Source organism: Neolamprologus multifasciatus, chromosome 7, assembly GCF_963576455.1.
Source record: "Neolamprologus multifasciatus chromosome 7, fNeoMul1.2, whole genome shotgun sequence".
NCBI classification, from domain to species: Eukaryota; Metazoa; Chordata; class Actinopteri; order Cichliformes; family Cichlidae; genus Neolamprologus; species Neolamprologus multifasciatus.
The window spans coordinates 60,152,928-60,176,567 of record NC_140445.1 but is presented as its reverse complement, the minus strand read 5'-3'; the positions used below and the strand labels follow the sequence as shown (position 1 = coordinate 60,176,567).

Sequence of the window (23,640 nt, the reverse complement as noted above, 5' to 3'; positions counted from 1 at the left end):
TCTGTTTTTCTCTTGTTGCTTTTGACACCTTTTATTGTGAAATAATTCCGTATCAAGAAATAATATTGGAGCTTGTGCAGCATGGCTAGTCTGTAAAATCAATTACGGAGCATCAAAGGCTATTGACTAAATAGTTTGTGAAATATATGGATCTCAATGATGCATGAGATACCCGAAATTTGTTACAGTTTTTTTTCTTTTTTCTTTGTTTATTTGCATGCTCTGTCTCCAAGCAACCCCTCCTGCAGTCTGATTGACACGATAGTTTCCCCACAATAACAAATCTTTAGTTATTTCAGTCCTGAGCTCAATATGACATTTTCAATTTAGCTTCAAATTAAAAGCCCCCCTGTGAGATTTCCTGCTAAACAAACTAGGAATGTTTACATTCACTGCTAAACTTTCCAAAGCATACTGCAGACAGAATAATACCCTCCTTATTAACCGTCTCGTTGATATGTTTGGCATGGTGTCCCAGCCTTAGTAGTTAGTGGCATCAATTTCTTGGTGATTGTTATTTGATTAGATTTATTCATACAAATAGCAATGGAAAAAGTCCCAAAACGTATCTTTTTCTTACCTTCTTTCTCTTTAAAGTGAGCCACAGAACTATAGATCAAAGGACAGTGTGTCTTTTGATTGCTCTCTCTCTTTCTGCTTTGCCAACAACTCCAGCTTGACTTCGTCTTAGTCATCAGACATGAAAACCCTCAGGACACTCTGCGAGAGATGGAACAAATGTTTATTGCTCAAGCAGATTACAGTGCTAGCCCTTGTGGAGACCTCCTCCTTGTTTCTCGATTATTTCTTTGTGCAGGTGGTTGAATTTGTCTAATCTTTGTCCTTGCCCAACACTTGAAGTATATTTTTTAATTTCCAAAGATCACTTAATCTCCAGAAATAAACTGATTCAACCTTTTTTTTTTTTTGTAGTCATTAAGTGGAGGTCGTCTTGCTGAAATGTTGCTCAATTTGCAAAAGAGATTGCATTAATTATGTTTGAAGTCAGCTTTAGCGTTTGGTCATCTAACTCAATTTACTATATAAATGAAATGTTGTTTATCCTGTAGTCGATGGCTGTATGCAGATTATCATGGGTGGTAATTTTGCTCCGTTAATAATGTGGCGGGCAGTGAGCAGCAGTGCGGTGAGGTCAGACATGTGCAGTTATAAATGTAATGAAATGAGATAAATGTTAATTAGTCTAGGGTCACTTCAATGAGGTTAATGGCTGCATTCTCTAAGGCAAAGTTTTCAGCTGGGTTTGGAGCTTACACCCTCAGCAGCTGTACTCAACACATTTTCTTTCAGACCTCGTGCTTTACAGAAGCATATAATCATGAAGTCGAGCAAGTAGAGAAGCCTCACCATTAGAAACAACACCAAGAGCAGCAAAGCGATTGCAAAAAAAATCTACTGAAAAGGCCTAAAATACTTAAATAGCAAGTTGTACTTTGACAGTCTGCATTGTAAAGGAAATTCAAAAGTTTAGTCACGCTTCACTTGAGTGTTCTCCATGCAAATAGAGCGAGTTTGGGCTTTTTCCACCTTCAACAAAAAAATCAGCAAAGGATGCATTTATCATTGACAATAATAATAATGCAGAACAGCATTTGCTCTAAGTGCTGTAGAAAATAAACCTCTGCTGTAAGCTCGCTCAATCGATTCCCTCTGCTATAGTATAATTTCAGCCTAAGTCAGTATTTGAATTGTATTTTCAGTATTTTTGTCCTGATTTTAAGAAAGTTAACTTTGGTGTAGTTACACAAGTATAGCAAAAAAACAAAAAGCAATGCCCCAGTGCCCCATTTGCAAAAGGTACTGTGTGGACAGCGGTCTCCTCCTTATTTGTGTGTTTTCTGTCGTAAATGAGGTAAAGCTGCTCTGCAGAAAAATAAAAATAAACAAAACCCCTTATAATTATGGGGTTATGTTTGTTGGAGGTGGGTGGGCTGTTTGTGTTTTGTTTTAGGGTTTTTAATTAAATGGATAGACTCAAAAAATAATAAAAAATGAGAAACATATCTTCTAAAGCTTAACAGATAGTGAAATTGAATGAATGAATTGAATAGTCAATTTAACCTTGTTTTAATAGTTGTTTTTAATATTTGTCAATCATAATAGAAGTTAAAATGTGATTATTTGCACACCCCTACAACCAGGCATTTCTTGTTAAGCATATGAATGCTGTCCTTTTATTATTTTTTTGTCACGGCTTGAATATAAATTGCTAACCTAAATGTGTCTATTTAAACTTACTACTGACTCATGTACTCAGTGTTCAGAATATATGGGCGTTAGCATGAAAACCCAAATGTTGAATGGCATTAACTGATTTACTGTGTGACCTGTTAACATTGTGTGTTGCATTGTTTTTTTTTTTCAACTTCTGAAGCAAAACCACTATATGAAATTTACTATGTGTGATATTAGCAAGACTTGTTACCCTTACTTACTGAGCCTGAGCATTTCCCAGCAGCCCTCCCAACTTCAAAGGCCCCTGCTCAGGCGCACTATACAGTAGCCACCTTCCCTGTGCATCTGAGCAATGAACTAAATTAGATTTTCTTCACATCTCTGCTCCTCTTTCTAGTTATTACTTTTTGAACACAGCTGAGACCGTGTTTTTCTACATCCCCAGTCTGTGGGACACAGCAACAATTTCTCAAATTAGAACATTAATAATGACACAATATCGTGAGGATACCTGAGTAAACTGTGCTTTTTCTTTTTGCGTGTGGGTTTGCTTGTTTGCTTTGTGTGGGCATGCTGTTTGTGTGCGTTTGTGCACGCGTGTGTGTGCCTTGACAATCCAGGTCCTGTGGACAGAGCAGCAAGTGGTGAAAAAGAGGAAGAAGAGGGATGTGTATGAAGAACTAACGGATCCTGATTTCCCTAAGCAGTGGTATCTGGTATGTAGACTTCCTTTAGCTTCCCACCATCTATTTCATTAGTTTGACATTATTACTAAAATGTTAAAATTGGGAAATGGAATAATTAAAATGCTTATTAAATACCATACATAATGAGATTTTCAGTAGCATGGTTCTAGTTGTCTAAAATAGATATCTCTATGGCTTCACCAACAAATAAAGTGGGTGTACAGTCAGCTGACTGTATAGTGGCTGCTACTCATATGCATTTGAAATCCCACTTTACATTTTCAAGCCGTCTCTGTATTCAATCATTTCAGTAGCAGCCTGTAGGAATGCCTGTTTTCAAGCTGTATTCTTTGTTGAAGTAGAAGATTTATATTTAAATACAGCCGGTCCGGTAATCATAGGATGTTTTGCTCCGTTATGGGCTATTCTTTACCTGTCCTGTTTTTACCTCCTGCAACTTTTTTTCTCAGTCAAATATATAATGTAGTGCCTTCCACAATGTTGAGATCACCTGTGAAGCATCGATGGCATATAATGTTGCCTCCATGTCTATTTCATTATTCGCAGTTTTTCTCAGAGATGCCTCAATTCACCTTAATCCCCCCCCCCCCCCCCCCCTTTTTTTTTAACTACATAAAACCTCTGTCAGTGCAGCGGATTAATGACAACATTGACTATCCCAGACATAAATCACCAATGAATAGAAGTTGTGGAACTACCTCTGCCATTCAGCATTAGACTTCTAATTGTCTCAGGCCTTAAACCCTTTTTTTTCCTATTTCAACTACATTGCAAAGCTCTGGCTTAAACAAACAAATGAACAAAGCTGGTTTAGCTGAACGCACAAACCACCAGTGCCGGAGTTCTGTTTTGGTCGCATAATAAATTTATGGGATTTAGAATTCTTTTATAAAAGGTTTATTTAGCACAGTCACTTTAGGGCAAACTTAAGTGAAGTATTGAGTTGTGTCTGCCTGAATTTAATAATGTGTATTTAATGTATTCATAAGTTTCAGCTACGTGCACTTCAATGTGAAGTCAAAGGGAAACTGGAAAAAGAAAAGGAGGCAGAGGAGATTATCTTAATGTCTTTCTGTTCCCGTATATCTGTGTTTATTTGTAACCATCTCTGTCAGCTCTCGCACTCACCTCTCCTTATTCTTCGAGCTGTACAGATTTTCACTTATTCCTCCAAATCACGCTTTACCGCTGCCTTTTGTCTGCCTCCCTCGCTCTCCTCTCGAATGCTGCCGGATGTTATTTCTTCAGCACGAGAGGCAAATGCTCTCTCCCCAAGATGCCTGACCTGCAACAGTTTGTCTTTCTTTTTCGTTGACAGCAAAACAACAGTAGGATGTTCACAACGGGCAACTCATCCTGAGGAGGCAGACATACCGGGGTGATGCATTAAAATGGGAGTTTAAAATGTTCATGAAGCACCTCTGATCTCCCCTCGTATCTTCATGGTGTCAGGTGTATCAAGCGATGCTCTTTTAATAACATGCAGCAGAGAAGGTCTTCGCAGAAGATGTAGGACCTTCATTCACTGACAGACCTTTTCTGTCATTTTGTCTTGGAAAAGTCAGTCATGGCAGATTGACAGCTGAACAAAAGCCTTTGTCTCTTCCAGTCCAACCCAACACATCAAGATCTGAATACAAAAGCAGCCTGGGCTCAGGGCTACACAGGAAGAGGTGTAGTGGTCACTATCCTGGATGATGGCATTGAGAAGGACCATCCCGACCTCATAAGCAATTACGTAAGTCATAAATTTCAAATAGCAGTTCTTGTTCTTGTCCCAAACTTCTCAACACACGATGCATTTTGAATTTCAATTCAATGTTATTTATATAGCGCCAAATCACAACAAAAGTTGCCTCAAGGTGCTTCATAGATACAGAGAAAAACCCAACAATCATATGACCCCCTATGAGCAAGCACTTTGGCAACAGTGGGAAGGAAAAAGTCCCTTTTAACAGGAAGAAACCTCCGGCAGAACCAGGCTCAGGGAGGGGCGGGGCCATCTGCTGCGACCGGTTGGGGTGAGAGAAGGAAGACAGGATAAAAGACATGCTGTGGAAGAGAGACAGAGGTTAATAACAGATATGATTCAATGCAGAGAAGTCTATTAATACATAGTGAGTGAGAAAGGCAACTGAACCAGTTAACAAAATGTCTACTAAACTGGTGATGATAAAAGGGCAACTTTTTGATATGTATTTTAATTTTCATGCTATTCAGTAAGAATTATAGCCACTAAAATTTCGTACTTCCTTTGTTTTATCAGCTGTATCAAAATCATCCAAAACCCTTGTGCACACAAAAGGTCCAACCGACAGCTTTTCGGGTTTTTTTTTTAACATTTAGTCACAGAAGACAAATTACACTACACAACTACGGACAAAACAATTAAGCCAGCTCTTTAAAAGAAATGTAAAATCACTTGATTGGTGTCATAACCTTTTCTTATTTCTCTTTTAGGACCCTGAGGCCAGCTATGACGTAAATGATGGAGATACTGACCCTCAACCAAGATATACACAACGAAATGAGAACAGGTAATGTGCTAGCAAACTTGAAATATACATTTTTATTTAGTGATTAAATAATTTGGAATAGACTGTCCACCTCTTGTTTTATTAGTTATATTTTGCTCCCTGAAAGCTGTAGTTATCAGGGACTGGTGAGAAAGAAAGTGGATTCCGCTTGGGTCCAGTGCTTTTGGCTCAGGCATTTGCACTCAGAAACCAATTATTTAAGTGTGGAAGTATGGGTGCAGTCATTCTGAACTCTCTTGAAAGATTGTTCCCCTTTTTTCTTGCTTCAGCACACAACTCAAGTTGCTGTAGCATCAATCCAGCCCATAACGCCGCACCACCAAAATAGCACTTATTTGTTGCCAATGCAGCTCTTGTTTACTTGCCCCCCATTGACTCATGCTCTTCCCAAATACAAATACAGACCATTTTTTTTCCCTTCCAGTCTTTGGTGATCACATGAAAACATGTTTGTCCCAATTTATTGATGGAACACTAAAGCGTCAGCAAGAATGAATCCTTATCGCTCATCCCCTCCTCTCTCCTCATTTCTCAAAACGCTATGGTCCTCTGCTTTTGTCCAATCCCCCCTGGAGCAGATGAGAAGCTGCATCCCGCTCTGAAATCCACAGCAGGATTTGTCTCAAATCTCTTTCTTTTCGTGCCACTAAGTCTTTTTGTGGTTGTATGTTTGTTTTTCTTTGTTAGTTTTGTTTCAAAGCATAGTATTTCCAGTTACAGTTGGTCAGAATGAAAGGCCGAATGGGCTTAATGTTTTTTTAGTTGTTGTTGTTGTTTTTAAAAGAAATTATTAAAAGCTGTTCAAATAGATCTGCTTCTTTACAGTTGCTTTTTGGTGCTTTGATGTTTGTCTCTTTAAGCAGCTTCTGTTGTTTGTCTAGTTTTGCTTGGTTTTTTTTTCTGTTATCATCCAAAATATGATCTGTTCATCTGCAATATTTATTCATCTTGAAAGAGGCTGGCATCTGCAATTTTTGCACAGACGCCTGTTTCTTGTCCTTGCCGACAGCTTGAGCAGCCATGCAGAGCGAATCCAGCCTTTCCTGTCAGTGTATCGTAGATCCCACTCTGTCGTGCTGATCGAACAAAGCACTACTGGAGGGGATTGTTCTCTGACTCTGGCTTACTACAGCTCCCAAACTGCACCATGCTTATACTTTCCAAACATAATAAAAACATGAAATGCATGGGTTTGCGCTTACACACGTTCTACTGCTGCTGTCGGTAGAGCTGCTAGAGTAATTATCTGACATTGGATCAATTTCTGAGCATAAAATGAATAGCAAGGGTGTGTCTTTGTGTCTACAGTGTGGAGCTTTGGTGTTTGGAGTGACCTGTGGACAAATTATATCCAATGAGTTATGCAAATCTCCACAAAGCAATGCAGGCTGACAGTGAGTAATGCTCACAACCCCCTCACAAGGAGATTATATGAATATATTCATAGGACAACAAAAAGCAGAGGAGACTCAGAGGAAGGCATTTTTCCAGAGTCATGGAGGCCAGTTCATTTGTACTGATGACACGCAAGGCTGATTTTTCAATTCTCATCTCAGGCCTTTTTCTATTGAGATGCTCTGTCTTGACTTGGCAGTTGTTCTTGGAGGGGAGTGCATGTTTAGTTGAAGGCCGGTAATTCATTTGTGCTTCATCAATAAAATATTTGCGTTCGTCATTATCGGAATCGGGGTATTAATTCTGATAACGGCATGGATATTTATCAGTCCAGCTGTGAGTAAGGAGAGTTTTAATGAAAATTTATCACAGCACGGTTTTAATACATTTTGTATTTGTGAAAGATTCTAATCAAATTCCAGCTGGGCCCATAATGATACACGGTAACACTGGTTACAAAAATGTTAGGACAGTCTGTCATTTAAATCAATTGTGTAAAGGCTGAGGAAGGTTAATGTATATGCCATTTTTAAATTTGATGTGACTGACATTAAAAAAAGAGACAACTACTGTTGTCTAACGTTATGCACTACAAAACATAAAACATTTTATGAAACATAATTCACAAATATGATGCGTAATATGATTGAAGTCCATCTCGACCACTTGATAACAATGTCCTACATGGACATCATCCTTCAGCCTAATCAGGTTTTATGTATGTGGCTAGAGAACGGCCACATACATAATATGTCAAAGGTGGAGGAGAAGAGAACTCGTAGGCATTCGCCTACTGTGGAGGCAGTGTTGCCAACTTAGCGACTTTGTCGCTATATTTAGCGAGTTTTCAGACCCCCTAGCGACTTTTTTTCAAAAAAAGTCACTAAAAAAAGATGTGAAAGCGCATATCGCTTTTACTCTCAACAAGCAGCGGGTGCTGTAACGCAGTCAGTTCTTTTACTCTTTTACTCTTATGCTGTTTTGTGGATCACAAGGTTTAAAACTACTTATAAACACACAAAGTAACTCCACCAAAGTGCCTATTTCGGGTCACTTTTGCCGGTCCAAGCCTGGGTAAAGGAGCAGGGTTGGAATTGTGACATTAAAAAAACAATAATTGCTAAAATAAATTGAATTTGTAGTTCTAAATAAATTCTAAATGCATTTAGGACGTTTTTTACTCACTTTATGTCTCTTCCACGATGTTATTTCTCTCTCCAACAACATAGATTACAATAACATTAGCATGACCAATTATGCAAATTAGGCGATGACGTCATTTAGCGACTTCTAGCGACTTTTAGGACAGCCAATAGCGATTTTCCTTACTGAGGAGTTGGCAACACTGTGTGGAGGCAAATTTTAATTCATGTCTGCACCTTCAGATTCAAGGTGATACCTATGTTTCATCATCTGCGCAGAGGTCCCCTCCACCAAAGAAGTGAAAACACAAAGGAAAGAGACAACGTGACCAGCATCTACAGAAAACATCTTCACCTCAGTCCTCGACTCCTGAACCAAAGTCAGGACTGTACCACGCGAAAATGTGCATAAAAATGTTTATTTATTCCCAATATTGTCACAATTACTTATTGTCAGCAGATCAGACACGTGACCCCTTCCTGTCTCACGACAGCTGACACTGGGCCAGTTAAACAGCATTATGCAAGCTAATGTTGAACTCAAGTGTCCTAGAAAGCGCTCATTCTCTCTGATAAACAGTTTGATTACATTTTCACATGTATGAGAGTTTATTTGCCAAGTGTCCAAGTCAACCAATGTTAGATCCACTTTACTGACAGCAGCTAACATCGGCAAAAATAGCAGTGGTTAGCTACAGAAAAGTTCAGGATATCCCCAACAACTCAACTATTGTTCTCATCGGGTGGAAGTGAGTTTCGCTGACTTAACGACTCCTTTCACAAAGTTTTACAGCTTCCTCCAGGGTAAACAGATGTGGACACATATGGACAGATGAGATAAAGAGGAGACTGGCCGACTACATTTGCTTTTTGTCCTACAGCAGCCACTGTAACTAGAATTATGCACTCATGTAAGAAAAAAAAGAGCTCAGTTAACTGCAGTCTGTAATCTACTGACATCTAGTGGTGAAATTTTACACACTGTAACTTCAGGTATTTCTCAACCTAGAACGTTTTAAGCAATTTCCATTTTAGGAGTTGGGATTGTTACGATTTTATTGACACCAGTTCACTATTGATTCTGCTGATCAATCCGGTTCTTTATCGATTTTCGATATTGATTTTTAGCTCTGCTTTATGTGAAGGAACACATGCAGCTACGTAAGTTTTTAGCTTTATTATCTAGACAGAACACTACCTAATGCTAGCTGTAGCATTAGCCTCTCGGTAAACATCTTGAATGAAGAAAATTAGAGAATATTCATAGGCTTTCTTTGCTAAAGAAAAATGCACATATTGTGGCAGGTCAGGACTGTTTGGGTTTTGTTTGACAGCTACGTTCTGTTGTTCCAGGTGGCAGCGTTACGGTTGCCATGGTTACAGGGTGACGCTCTCTCTCTGCGTGTTTCCTGGGTGAGAGAGGCCTTTTTGTTGTTGTTGTGCTACGCTAATAGGCAGAATGCTACCGGTATAACTCTAAAGAATGTAGCATCATAGGCAGTGTAGTCCGTGCTGCAGGGAGAATGGACTGCTATACACGTTATGTGTCTGTGAGCGAGGGAGGGAGAAAAAGAAAAAGTAAGAGCTGTCATCAAGCAAAAACGGGAGCTGGAAGCATGTAAATATAATAATAACCACTGCAGCCAAGAAGAGTGCCTGACAAGCCCAGTTGTAAGTAAGCTATTAAGACTCGACTGTACACCGTGTTCGTGTTTTCCTCCAAAAACAATAAGTTCCGTTGGAGCAGCCTTTCAACGCCTCTCTCTGTCTCTCGCTAGTAAAGTTGACCCAGACAACAAAGTAAAGCTAGTTTTCGGCTACGAGCCCGACACAGAACCCACCATATTAGCCAGAGGTCCCTTTACTACGGTTCGGAGCCGCGGACCTTCAGTAACAGTAATAAATCACAGCAATAGTACATTCACGTAGTTGTAAACAGCATGATAATATATTAAGTAATCCAAAGTATTCAGAATACGTTACTCTCATTGAGTAACGTAACGGAATACGTTACAGAATACATTTTGGGGCATGTATTCTGTATTTTGTAATGGAATACATTTTAAAAGTAACCTTCCCAACACTGACTATTAAAACATCAAATAACTGGCACGCATATTTTGTAGATGAGCATTTCAGCCTCTTGCTGGTGTTGTCACTCAAACTTGCAATAATTATTTTGCAATTATTATAAATAGTGTTACCTTGGTTATTTTGTAAAATGAAGCCACTTCTTTTTCTGTGCTGTAATATTGTTTGTTTGTTTTTTGCCAGAATTGAGATATATGCGTTTTAAAAACATTCATATTTTGAGTGAGTAACTATATAGCAATCAGATTAGCCTGATTTTATGTATTTTCCCCCACCTCTAAATTCTTGACAAGGTAAAAATGAAAGATAATTCAGTAGATCACTCTCTTGGCAAGCTGTCGCTAAATGCAGCCACATTCATATCATTCTATTATTCACACGTCGAAACTACACACTACCGTGCAGATTTTCAACGTTTTAATTTTGTGGTGATTCATTATTCTCTTTCGTTTTGTTTATAACAGCTTATATTAATTTTTTTTTCCCAACAAAAAACAAATAAAGACAAATGAAGAGAAAGGTTTGAGTTTCCCGAGGCACATACAATATGCATAACCAGGCAATTCAGCTCACCTGGTTACGGCCCCCTCTTCTTCAAATGTATTCAGCCACCCACATGCAATATACTCTGTTTCTCTAACTTCCCTGTGGAGAGCTGTTATCTCCTATAGAGAACTTTTCACAGGGCTTCATTAACTGAGATCCATATGCCTGCATGGGAGAGTGTGTAGTGACAGTCTTTATCAGAAAATGACTGGCATGCTAAACAGCCTCATGTCCTTGATTACAAATCAACCCATCATCCTCTGAATACCGAATGGTTAAACTCAAGGCTAAAGGTTTAGTGGCTAATCTGGATGATGGCATTGAGAAAGACCAAGAAAAGTGTTTGCATGCTTCTCTTGCCCCAATAAATTGCTCTGTCCTTGGTGGAACGTGGCTATTTGTTTCTCTGATCATGAAAGCACTTCTTCAGCAAAAAGACACAGACTGGAGGAATGTAATTGTACCCGTTCTGCACAAGCCTCGCATTTTAATTTCATTAAATTATTAATTTGTTCTTTTGCTGGGCAGACACCCCCTGCATCAGATGGCTGCAGGATGCGTTCCATTTTTTAAGAGGTAAAGTAGTATGTAACTTTTATTGGGGCTCTTTTTTCCTGCTCCTTCAGTTTCCTACTTGATTGCTTGCAGATAACACATTCTTACACATATTCTCTTTAAAGGTTTTTTGATCATACATGCACTCACCAGCCACTTCATTAGGCATACCTGTTTAGCTGTTTACCCTACTATCTAGTCAGCAACCCGGTACATATGGTCAAGACAACATGCTGAAGTTCAAATGGAGCATCAGAGTGGCGAATAGGGGTGATTTGGGTGACTTAGAATAAGATATGGTTGTTCATGCCAGATGTGCTTGTCCTAGTATTTCAGAAACACTGAGGTGTAGAGAGAATGATCTGTAAAAGAGGAAATGTTCAGTGAGCGGCATTTCTCTGGGTACAACTGCCTTGTTGATGCCAGAGGTCATGGTAGAATGGGCCGACTGCTTCGAGCTGATAAGCTAATAAGACAGCAACTCAAATTCAAAGCCAATTGTTGCACCCTAGGTATGCAGAAGAGCAATTCTTTGAAGCTCTTTGATGATCAGACAGAAAATAAACTGAGGTTTGTTTGTTTTTTTTTCTTTAATCATGTGAAAGTTGCGTTGGTAGTTAGTTCATGATGTTACCTTTACTTCACCTAATTATACTGAGAGAAAGAAAGGTGAAAGGTCACTCGCTGCAGAAACTGAAAACATTTTTATGTCTTTGGGTCTTATTATGTACTTAGCGGCTGAAAACATAGCTCAATCCAATGTAAATTTGGACTGCAACACCAGAAAGAAGGAAAAGAGTTAAATACCATCTGCAGGCGCTGTGTCCTTGGCCAGGACAATTGGCTAAGGCCTGAAATGAACCTTATTTTTGTAGCGAAATGCAAATAAAAATACCCGTCTTACATAGGCTGAATGCATATCTAAGACTTTATGGAGGTAATAAATCTGTGTCTTTGGACGCTGATGCAGGAAAAATCAAAGCTGAAGGAGGGTACAAATCAAAGTAGACGGCTTCCTGATGTGTTGTCTGCTTTAATGCTTCTGTTATAGTGTTTGACACAGCAGGTCGTACCTGGCTGCGTTGACTTTGCTTACGAGACATTTTAGAGCACAGCATTTTGTGGAATTGGCATTGGTTGAACTGCTGCTGTGTCAAGTGCGTTTTTTCACATAAGAGCTTAATGGTTGAAAAATCAGAAGTTATTTTAAGTCAAACAATAGTGCAGTCCGCATGTGTCTGATTATGTGCATGTGTTCTTTCTCCTTCCCCTATTAGTGTACATGTTTACAAGTATACTCTGTGCCGAGTAAATAAACAACCAAAGTTTGCTACTACTTTACCAAAAGTTTTATCAGACTTGGACATTACCTGAAACATCGTGGGATGAATAAAGAAATAATTTTTAAAAATTGCAGGTGGCATGTGCACAAAACCTTATTTTCTCCTATTTGCTCTGGCCCATTGCAAGCTGAAGATAAATGCCGTGTTCTGTTTACACCAAGTTTATCAATTATTGTTTCGAATGCTGCCAGCCTCTATCTAGCCTGAATACTGTAATTCTCCTTTCCCTTGTCTTGTTTATTCTGGTGGGGAAAGCCTGTTTATTTTCCTGACAGCCAGGCAGGCTTGCGAGAGGTGAAGTTGGCAGAGAACCCACTCTTAAACCTGAATCCTCTGGCTTTCTGTTTTGAAGATATTACTTTTGCTAAAGGAAAGCTTCTTGCAGTATGAAGCTGCTGTTTTGTAAACATTTTAAATGGGTAATTTATAGACGTGGTGAGCCGGGTTCATAATTTATGAGACATTACTGATCACCTCGACTCAATCGATATCGCTTTTTTTTCTTGGTGTGTTGTTTAATAGACATACAGTGACAGACTGATTTTGGACCAGTTGTGTTTGCAGTAAGTGGAGGAAGTCCAGTTTAACATGCTATTCAGGGTGAAGCTTTTTGCTTTTTATACAAAGTTACTTTTATTAGTATAAATGCATTTAAAGTCCTTTAAATGTGCTTTGTTGCACAGATGATTTCATGTAATTTGTTTAGAGACACACTGCACTATTTTCATTTATTGTCTTTTCAGTTACTTCATCATTTGGCCGGGCTCATTTTAAGCTACGATAGCAACATTAAGAGTCCCATTTCCTCTTCCACCACATTGCTTCGTAAAGCAGAGTAATGATGATTTTTTAGGGCAGGGGAAGTAGCACTCGTCTAATCTCTATTAATAGATATATGCATACGCAGACTCTGTATGGAAAGACAAGCAGATTTTTTTTTTTGTCCACCTTTATTCCTCAAGTAATCAGAATACTATTAGGAAACAAATTTCAGGAGGATTTGGTTACATGCAGGTAAGCAGTCCTTGTGGAGAAGAACAGAGGGATTGCATTTGCTGAAATGCAATCTGGCAACCATGAATTACCGTCTGACAACAATTTAGGTTTTTGTTAGCTTTTTAAATTTCCTCTGCATCTTAAACAATAATCATTGTCTTGAGCCAGATATCCAGGTTACAGTGGGAAATTAGCTAATGCCCCAGAAGGCTGAGTCAGCTGAGGTTTCTGGATTGTTACAATGCTACTGAACAGTAATAGTACAAACAAAATGGGCATTTTGATATCTCGTTCTCTTCTTCTTCCTAAAAAAAGATGTATTTCCTTCCAACTCCACATAAGTTTCCTCCCACACAAAGACATCCAAGTGAGTTGGATTAGAAAGTGTGAATTGCCTATAGATATGTTGCCTATGAATATCAGTCTAGTTACAGACTATTTAAAGTTTCCTTCTGATGGACAGTCAACTACTCCAATATGCTTCCCTGGCTTCTGTCCATTGTATTGGCTGCCATCATTATAAGAAGGCAGACAAGAAAAGGATTCAATGCATGTTTACTCAATGCCAAGGGTTTAAAACGTGAAACAAGCTCATCTGATCTTCTCTACAAAGCTTCAAGAACCTCTGTGTTCATCCACACAATGAAGCTATTTCTACTTCTCACTCCACTGTAACCATTTGAACAGACCTGCCTAAGGCCACAACTGAGCTGAGTTGAGTAGAGCAGAAAATAGCCTAATCCTTTTGGCAGCTACAATGAACGGACCCTATTCAGTCCCTCTAAAAACCAACTGAGCAATGCCAAGACTCAGATCCTACAGTTTAGCCAAGCATTCGTTAGACATTAGTCTCACTTGATGATGCATATTCTGACACACATCCTCTGCCTAACAGAATACAAACACAAACTGAATGTGTATGTGTGGTCACATTCATCTACATTTGTAAACATAGATTCTCGGCGTTGGAACAGATTCGATTCAAAGTGCGTTTACGAGAAAGTATTTCATGTCAGCACTGAAAGGCAAAGCCATACCAGCCAGGCAGCCGACCAGCAGCCTGTTCATTTTCTTTACTGAGAAAGATGTGAGGATAATTCATTAGGACTTTGTAAGAGGCATCAGTAGTGCTCAGAGAAGCCAACTGCATTTATTTTGGATGGCTCAATAGTTTTCCATATGCGTTTGTTGCATGATACAGATGTAAAGCCCAGTTGAAAATAAAAATTTATCACCAAAATTACAATTTTTATAGGTCTATATAGGCTTCAAGCTGCTTAATTTTGTAAGAGCCTATACCATCCTTCTTCTAAAGGATGGTATAGGCTCTAGTCAGTGTTCAGAGAGATAATGAAGGAAAAACTGAAGGACCTCCCTTTAGTATTTAGAGAACTTCACCAGCTGTTACTATGGCTGCCCTGCAGACACTTCCAGGTCGCACATTCACTTCAACAAGCCAACATCAGAACTGTCTTAAACATTAATACTAGAACCTGCAGTAACAAAAACTGAAAACCGTTTAACACATTTAAATATTTTGTTTGATGAGTCTTGAAATATGTGATTATTATGGTGCTGTAGGGATTAGTGTCTTTCTCTTGCTCATTGCCACAGTATTACCTGGACGACTCTAAAAATGGTAAATGACTAGATCGTGTCGAGGGTTATGTTTCAGTAATAAAATGTCTTTTGTTGTTCTAAGGTTACCAGAGTACTCTTAATGTAAGCTTGCAAGAATATTGCTAAATTATTGAAGCACCCCTTTAAGTTTGTTTATTAGTTTTGTATTAATGTGAAGGGGGGGAAAAGATACAGTGATAATATTTTGCCATTCCTGATTGGCCAAAAAATGTAACAGCACTCCTCCAAGCCCCCAGCAAGAACTGAAGTTGGTCGCCAAGAGGACCTTGTATCCAAGTAACCACCTTGGTTTCGTTCAAGGTAAAAGCAAAATGAGAAATCTGCAGAAACATGTTTTTTCTATTAAGATAAACCTTTTATAAACTTCTTGTTGTCACATTCTTTTATTCGCTTTGTGACAGGAACTAAAAGAATGTGAAAATTGAAAAAATAAATATAATAGTCAGTATTCATTCAGCAATGGGATTCAGTGACCATTCCACCTTCACTGTGTCATAAAGTATACAAAGGAATGTAAACAGAGTTACTGCAGGAGATCTAATTAAAGCATGCCATATTTGGTTCAGCTGTCAGGGTCATGGTCATATCAGCTGGTGGAATCTAACACAGAGCTGTGTGAGCGTCAGAACCCCGTCTGTAAAGTATTCTGCATGCCCACCTTTGAAACCAAAGCTGTACGAAGTACAAACACATATACACTTTCTGGTTACTTTATGAAGTATACCTGCTGGATGCTTGTTGTCACAAATATCTAATCAGCGTCGTATCACTGCAACTCGTTGTATCTAGGCAACCTGGTACCAGAAAAATGTACCTAATAAAGTTATGTGTGTGTGAGCAGCTGACCACTGTGATTAGTGGATTTCCTTTGGGGGTTATTAAAAAGAATAAAATGCATTGGCATAAAATGTAACCTCTTCCATCTGCTCACTAAACCATCACCTTTTTTGAGATCAGATGATGATGAGATAGCCTTTATTTGTCAGTTGCAGGACTTTTGCCCACAACCGAGATGACAGACCTTGCCGACCGTACATACAATACACAAACATCACATTGGTGAGACAGGTCAGGCTAGGTAGCGAGGAAAAAAACATCGAAATGTGTAACACAAAAGGATAATACAGGAATGCACAGATATCAACACACCATAGCACAATAAACACAGACAAGCAACATGGGAAAGAGTCCCAGTGTGTACATCTGATCTTGGACTGCAATCTTTCGACTGCGCCTCCAGCTGACCCGATGTCCACATCAGAGGGGAGGTATGCGTTGGAGGTGGCGTTGGATCCGGGGTAGGGAGGGTGATGCGTCAGTGAGTGTTTATCAGTATCAGTATATGTATGTGTGTGCGTGTCCATAGTTCAGCTGAGACTGTGTCCTTCGCCCTGCCAGGCTAAGTAAACAGTCTTCCAGCCAACCCAGGTGGCCTTGCATGGAACGGGAAGGAACAGACTCAACACAGTCGTTATCAGGGAGTTTTTGTTCGGCTTCAGCCTTGAGCCCACAGCTGGCACTGAAGGGGTAGCCAGATTATGATGGTAATTTTTCTTTTGCAACAACTCATGAGAATTTCAAAGCTGTTCTTTAACACTCCGACACTGGTCTCTCAATCTCCCGTTGGAGAACCGCGAGCTTCCCCATGATGGTATCAAACTTGCGTTCCGTGGTGTTGTCATTCTTTTGTTCAGAGAGCCGATTCTGAGAACTCACGACTGCAGTTAGCTTTTCAAAGCAAAGACAGTTTTAAAAATTGTGACGGTGGCAAAGCTAAGATTCTTACGCTGTATTTGTCACATCTAAGAAGAGTTTTCTTTTGCAGAATTCTTTTATGTTAGTTGCTATTGTTGCATTCTTTATATACAGTACATTTCATGATGTTATTGACTCCTAAGTCCGAGGTGGAGATTGTCTTGTATGACATGTCTAAATTCTCCAACAAATGACAGGGCATTGACTTTCCCAAAAATGATTCCGTGTCCTGAGGATGACAGATAAAAGCATTACCTCTCTCTGTCCCTTTTGCTTCTCCTGATAAGATAAGGGGGGGTCACATTGGCTGTGTAAACAGAGCATTTCTACTTCAACAGCCTTTTATCTAAGCTTTGTTTGGTCTTATCTTATTCTAAGCTTATTTTAGACAATATATGTAGCTTCTGACATCCACCAGTTCACAAAGCAGTGATTTATTTAGTGTGATTGTCTCTCTGCAGAAGGAACCGTTTTGAAAGCGTTTCATTGTCTCGTCAAGTCTTTTGTGCAAACGTCAACTTTTACCTACTTTTGAAACTACACTTACACCTACCCTCGCTACTTGACACGTCTCCGACGACTCTTCCAATCTATTTTAAATGGATATAGAATGGAGGCATTCAGTAAAGTGTCTCCGAAATCATTTAATTTCATGGACATTTGAAAGATAAAATGATGGCTTCATCATAAACCCTTTTGTGTGATCTGGCACGTCTGAGTCTCCCTGGATATATTAAGCTGCCTGGCTGTTTTTTGCTGAATTCGATCCAGATCAGCCGCTCTATGTGCATGTGAATATGCAGACAGTATTCGAAACATTTACATTTTGGTGTGCACAGCCTCTCGATAAAAGTCTTCTCAGGCCTCTGGCTCTTTGTGCACTCTGCCTCGCTTGGCCGAATCCCCTGCCTGGCATCACATCTGTGGCTCCATGGTCTGAGGATATGTGCTGTCTGGAGCGTAAAGGCTGTTTTGTGATGCTGTGGACCAAACAACAGCATGTGCATGCCGATATTTACCACTAAAGGCAGTGGAGACATTAATATAAAGCGCTAATTAAAATTCCCTTTTCAGAATCCTGGACCTTTTTAAATCCAATACTATGATTGTTTTATGAAAACATAGCAGTGCTGATGTAATTAAAGGAAGCCGAAAACTCAGAGACTTTTTGGGGTAAGACCCGTAAGGATTGTGGTGTTTTTTTTTTTGTTGTTGTTTTTTAAACAAACGTCAGTGACAGTTGGCACATGAATCTGCTTTTTTTTGTGAAGTTAAACTGCAAATGTCTGCATGTAACAAGGCGTTTTCTCGGCCAAGCCATCTGGCTGTCCATAGTGCTGACGATGTATGATCTTAGCCATTGCGGGTAATGGCACGCTCCCTGGCCTGTGTAATAAAGGACAGCAAAACATCTCTTTTAAAATTAGTTCTCCCTTCGTTTTTACTCACTCCAAGGAAATTATGACCACTGCAAAGGGACAGTTGTAAATTGCTTTAATATGTAGCGAAATGTCAGGTTAAAACAAACAAATGCGAGTTGGATTTATAATTTTTAAGTCTAATTTCCAAAAACATAAATCAGTAACTGCATTGAATACCTTCACATTAAAGCCTACACTGGTGTGTAGCAGTGACCCACTGCTGCATTAAATTACAGCAGAAGCACTTAGTGTTTTTTATGTTCTCAAATATAGATCTCTTCTATGATTGTTTTATGTTAAATTGGTTCCTTAATATATAAAAATGTGGTAATTTAACTTGTGCCAGGTCGGGCCTGATTAGCACTGATCGCCCAGCTTTCTCAGTAATTAAAGAGAACTATACCCTAGCATCTGCCATCAACATAAAATCTTCTCACTCATACTTTTGTTGTGTGGAAAAGGGTATTGTCGCAGTCACACTAGTGGTCTTATGGCTCCATTTTGTATGATCTGAAATGACTGACGGCCACCATTCAACACCCACTCTGCGCTCGCAGCACATAATAACACACTGATTTGTGTGGACGAGCTTGTAATGTCAGCCAGTGAGACGTTTGTCAGACACGCAATTGTGAGCTAAAATGTAATGAGTGGGCAGGTCTGTGCCTCTTTAGTGCTCTGATTAGACAATGGGTACTCACTAAAAGGTCTGCTCCCCACTTCACATGCAGACAGAGATGTCCTGTTGTACAGAAAACAACAGCCCACACTCTGATCAGCTGAGACTATAGACTATGCTGCAAGCTTTTACTATAGCAAATGCTCTGATACAATAAGATGACTGATTTGTGTGTCTGTATAGCAAGTTATAGCTTAAGTTATAAAGAGTTATAAAGTGTTTTGCTGATATGGCCTCCCCATCTAACATGTTGCAGTTCAGCTCATGTGTGTGTGTTCCTGTTTAGACATCTTTGTGAGGACCAAAAGTGGCATTAGGATTAGGATTGATATGTTTATTGATTAGCATTCAAATATCTCAGTGAAGACAGAACAAAGATTTACCACAAAGCAAGAAAGCATGAGACAAGGCTAATCAAAAGGTATTGGCTGAAGCATTTGCTTATTACGCCAACCCTTTTAACAAAAGATCTTTTAGCATGCAGCTCCTGTACACAGGGCTCGAAGCAAATAATAAAATTCAATTCAATTCAATTTCATTTATATAGCGCCAAATCACAACAAATGTCGCCTCAAGGCGCTTCATAGATACAGAGAGAAAAGCCCAACAATCATATGACCCCCTATGAGCAAGCACTTTGGCGACAGTGGGAAGGAAAAACTCCCTTTTAACAGGAAGAAACCTCCGGCAGAACCCGGCTCAGGGAGGGGCGGCCATCTGCTGCGACCGGTTGGGGTGAGAGAAGGCAAACAAAGCAAAAACAAAACAAACAAACAAACAAGAAAAAACACCACCACCTTAGTAAGTAACTACATCAAAGCAAAAGAATCAAGAGGTTTTCTGTTTTTTGTTTTTGTTTGTTTTTTTGCTCTTTTCATTCTTGATATATATATTTTTCTAATACTCTATTTTTAAACATATTTTTAAACAAGGAAAATGAACTACACCTTTTTAAATCACTGTCATAACTATTCCACAGGTTAACTCCTCTAACAGAAACACATCTCTGCTTTATATTTGTCCTTATCTTGTTTTTTTTAAAGAAATCTGTTCCCCTTAAGTCATATTGACTCTCTCTGACTTTGAACAGCTTCTGAGTACTGGGGCAAAGCAAGCTATTTTGTGCTTTATACATTATCTGTGCCATTTTATATTCAACTAAATCATAAAATTTCAGGGTATTCAGATTAATAAACAAAATGTTAGTTGGTTCTATATAGTTTGATTGGTTTATAATTCTTATAGCTCTTTTTTGCAACTTGAAAATAGGAAGAGTGTTCGTTTTATATGCATTACCCCATATCTCCAGACAGTAAGTCATATATGGAAGCAACAGAGTACAATAGAGTGTGTATAATGATTTTTTGTTCAGGACATGCTTTGTTTTATAGAGAATAGCAATGGTTTTTGACATTTTTGTTTTCACATGGTTTATATGAGACTTCCAACTCAGCTTATCATCAATTATCACTCCAAGAAATTTATTTTCGTACACTCTTTCAATTTCAATTCCATTAACCCTGATTTTAGATACATTTTTCATTTGTCTAGTGCCAAAAATAATCAATTTTGTTTTCTTTATATTTAATGATAACTTATTTACATCAAACCAGTTTTTTAATATATTTAACTCCTTTTCCGCTGTAGTCAGAAGCTGTTCCAGGTTTTTACCTGAGCAATACAGAGTGGTATCATCAGCAAACAATACACATTTTAACAGTTTGGAAATGCTACATATGTCATTTATGTATAATATAAATAATTTAGGGCCCAGCACAGAGCCCTGAGGAACAGTAGAAGCATTCTACTATACTTGTGAGGACCAACAGTCATTTGTGAGGACCTCACGAGTTTGAAGGCTTTTTTGAGGCTCAAAATGTGGTTTTAGTGTCAGGTTTACAATTAGGTTATGGTTAGATTTAGGGTAAGGGTTAGGATTAGGTATTCATTTTTGATGGTTAGGGTTAAGTGGAGGAGTTTAAGTATCTCGGGTCTTGTTCACGAGTCATGGGAGAAGGGAGCCGGAGATCGACAGACGGATTGGTGCTGCGGCTGCAGTGATGTGGACGCTGTACCGGTCTGTCGTGGTGAAGAGAGAGCTGAGCGTAAAAGTGAAGCTCTCAATTTACTGGTCAATCTACTTCCCTACCCTCACCTATGTCCCACAAGCTGTGGGTAGTGACCGAAAGGAGAGATCGCAGATACAAGCAGCGGAAATGAGCTTCCTCCGAAGGGTGGCTGGCCTCTCCCTTAGAGATAGGGTGAGAAGTTCTGCCATCTGGGAGGGGCTCAGAGTAGAGCCGCTGCTCCTCCACATCGAAAGGAGCCAGTTCAGGTGGTTCATGCATCTGACAAGGTATGTCCCACCGGGAGGAGGCCCCGGGGCAGACACAGGACAGGCTGGAGAGATTATATCTCTCGGCTGGACTGGAGGTTTTCAGAAGAATTTCACTCGCATGTACTGTACCAGTGTACCTGCACATGTGATGTGACAATAAAAGTGATTTGATTTGATTTGAGGTGCTAGAGGATGTGGCTGGGGAGAGGTAGGTCTGGGCTTCTCTGCTCAGGCTGCTGCCCCCGCGACCCAGCCCAGGATAAGCGGGGAAAAAAATGGATGGATGGATGGATGGTTTGGGTTAGAGATGTCGTTCAGCCATCACTAAGATAGCTGAAACACCGTGTGTGTGTGTGGTTCTTTAGAGAAAAGTGCCAACTGAGTGCTGCTGTTTATGTAATATGAAACTAGTTAAGAGCAAAACAGTGTAGTTCAATTTAGCAATGACAACTTGTTAAATGCATTTGTGTTGCCTTACATCCTGCCATATGTGCCAAGGTGCTTCTGTAAGAGCCTGTGAAAAATAATCCCATTTAGGCAAATTGATTGCTTGTTTAAAAATCACATTAAGGTTTGTAGTTGACAGCTTAGGTCATAAAGTGAATGATTTGTAACAAAGTTTAGCTTTGGGGTTTTTTTTTGGTTAGGTTTCCACATCTTTTTTCTGTTATAAATTGTGACTTTGTCACAAAAACGACATGGGTGGAATAAGTAATAACACAGCAGTGATTCTCTGCTAAAACATATCCGAGGGAACAAAACTGCGAGTTAGCGGGTGGGTAATGTATCACAGATCCACACAAAGTCTAATCAGAATCTCAGCTGGAGGTGTAGCCACACTCCCGCCTTGTGAAACGACTTTGTCCTCTGGCTCATCATAAGCGGGGTTAGGAGATCAAAAAGGAAGTCATTTTTGGCTCCTGTGTGGCAACACTGTGGATGTAATTAGCTTTGTACTGATAACATACACTTAACACATCCCCCCCGACAGGGGTGAAACACTGCACTTCCTAATCAGATACCTGCACTGTAATCAGGAAACAATCTTAATGACCTGTCTTAAATGCCAAATGCTCACCTCTGTTTCCCATCTCATCACACTGCTTCTCCCCAAAAGTCAATGAAACAAATTAAATTCTTTTCCGGTAATGACTACCTTTTTGCTTGGAGTCATGCGAAGCTCTGCATTTTTCGATTAAACTCGCCATTGTTTATAATAGAAAAAGATCTAATAAAGATCTTGATAAAGTGTGTTTGTAGGGGGTTGGAATAGTTTCCATTTGTGACATTTTGGTCTGTTTGACGTGTAGACAACGCTCTATAGGCAACCTGTCTCTTCTCTGAAACTCAAGACTGGTTCAAGGAATTATTGATGGACTTCGTGAATAATTCATGGGCATTGATAAAGTCTCGTATTTCATTTGGATGGCCTGTGGCCAGTGACTGTCAAAGGTAAAGTTAGTTTTTGACAGGCTTTTGTACTTGTCCTGAGGTTTCTATTCAGTCTTTTTTTCGGACTGGAAGACCCTATAACCTGTGTCACAAAAGAAAATATTTCTAATACTTTTTTTTCTTAAAAAATTGAGTGATGCAGTACCTCAGCACTGTTTCCTCACAGCAAGAAGGCCCAAGGTTTGAATCTGCTTGCCAGCTGAGGCCTCACTATGTAGAATTTGTGTGTTCTCCATGTGTATAGAGTTCTCTCCAGGCACTTTGGCTTCGTTCTGCGGTCCAAAGTTATGCATGTTAGGTCAACTGGTGATTCAGGGTCAGGGTTTTTCTGCCTGTTGTCCTGTCTGAATATTATGTATAATGAGTTTAATACTACTTGTACATGTTTTTATAGTATACTATACTACTATACACACTATACACTGTATTAGGTACATCTTGCTAATGCAGGGTTTGACCATAAAAAAGTTTTGGAAACATTCCTCTAAGATTTTTGTCCATGTTGACATGAGAGCATCACACATTTGATGCAGATTAGTCGGATATCCATCTATGATGATATTCTCTGATTCTATCACATCCCAAAAGTGCTCTGTTGGCTGAGATCTGGTAACTGTGGAGTCCATTTGAGTACGGTGAATTCATTGTTATGTTCAAGATACCAGTTTGAGGCATAGCCAGTGCACTCGCGCTGAACCCAAGAATGAATGGTCAGAGTTGCATCTGGTATAAAATCTTTGCCAAATTAAACATGCGGATCATCAAGAATGAGATTTCCATACTAGTTAGCAACGAGCGCCTCAGGTGCAGTTGGCCAGCAGGGTACTGGTGGAAATTGTCCTGCTG

The 23,640-nt window shown here is 39.4% G+C and overlaps 1 protein-coding gene and 1 long non-coding RNA gene across 3 annotated transcripts in view; both read left to right on the top strand.

Moving 5' to 3' along the window:
* The window catches only part of furinb (furin (paired basic amino acid cleaving enzyme) b), a 103,780-nt gene that overhangs the window by 54,517 nt on the left and 25,623 nt on the right, over positions 1 to 23,640 (top strand). For both annotated transcript variants that reach the window (XM_085164870.1, XM_085164871.1), the window contains exons 4-6: positions 2,817 to 2,912; positions 4,513 to 4,641; positions 5,364 to 5,440. In XM_085164870.1, the coding sequence (XP_085020996.1) occupies positions 2,817 to 2,912; positions 4,513 to 4,641; positions 5,364 to 5,440 (302 nt within the window). The remainder of the gene's footprint in view (positions 1 to 2,816; positions 2,913 to 4,512; positions 4,642 to 5,363; positions 5,441 to 23,640) is intronic.
* LOC146515760 (uncharacterized) lies at positions 5,447 to 20,742 on the top strand. Its single transcript, XR_014874875.1, has 2 exons — positions 5,447 to 7,636; positions 8,191 to 20,742. It is a non-coding gene; the product is annotated as an uncharacterized LOC146515760 (long non-coding RNA).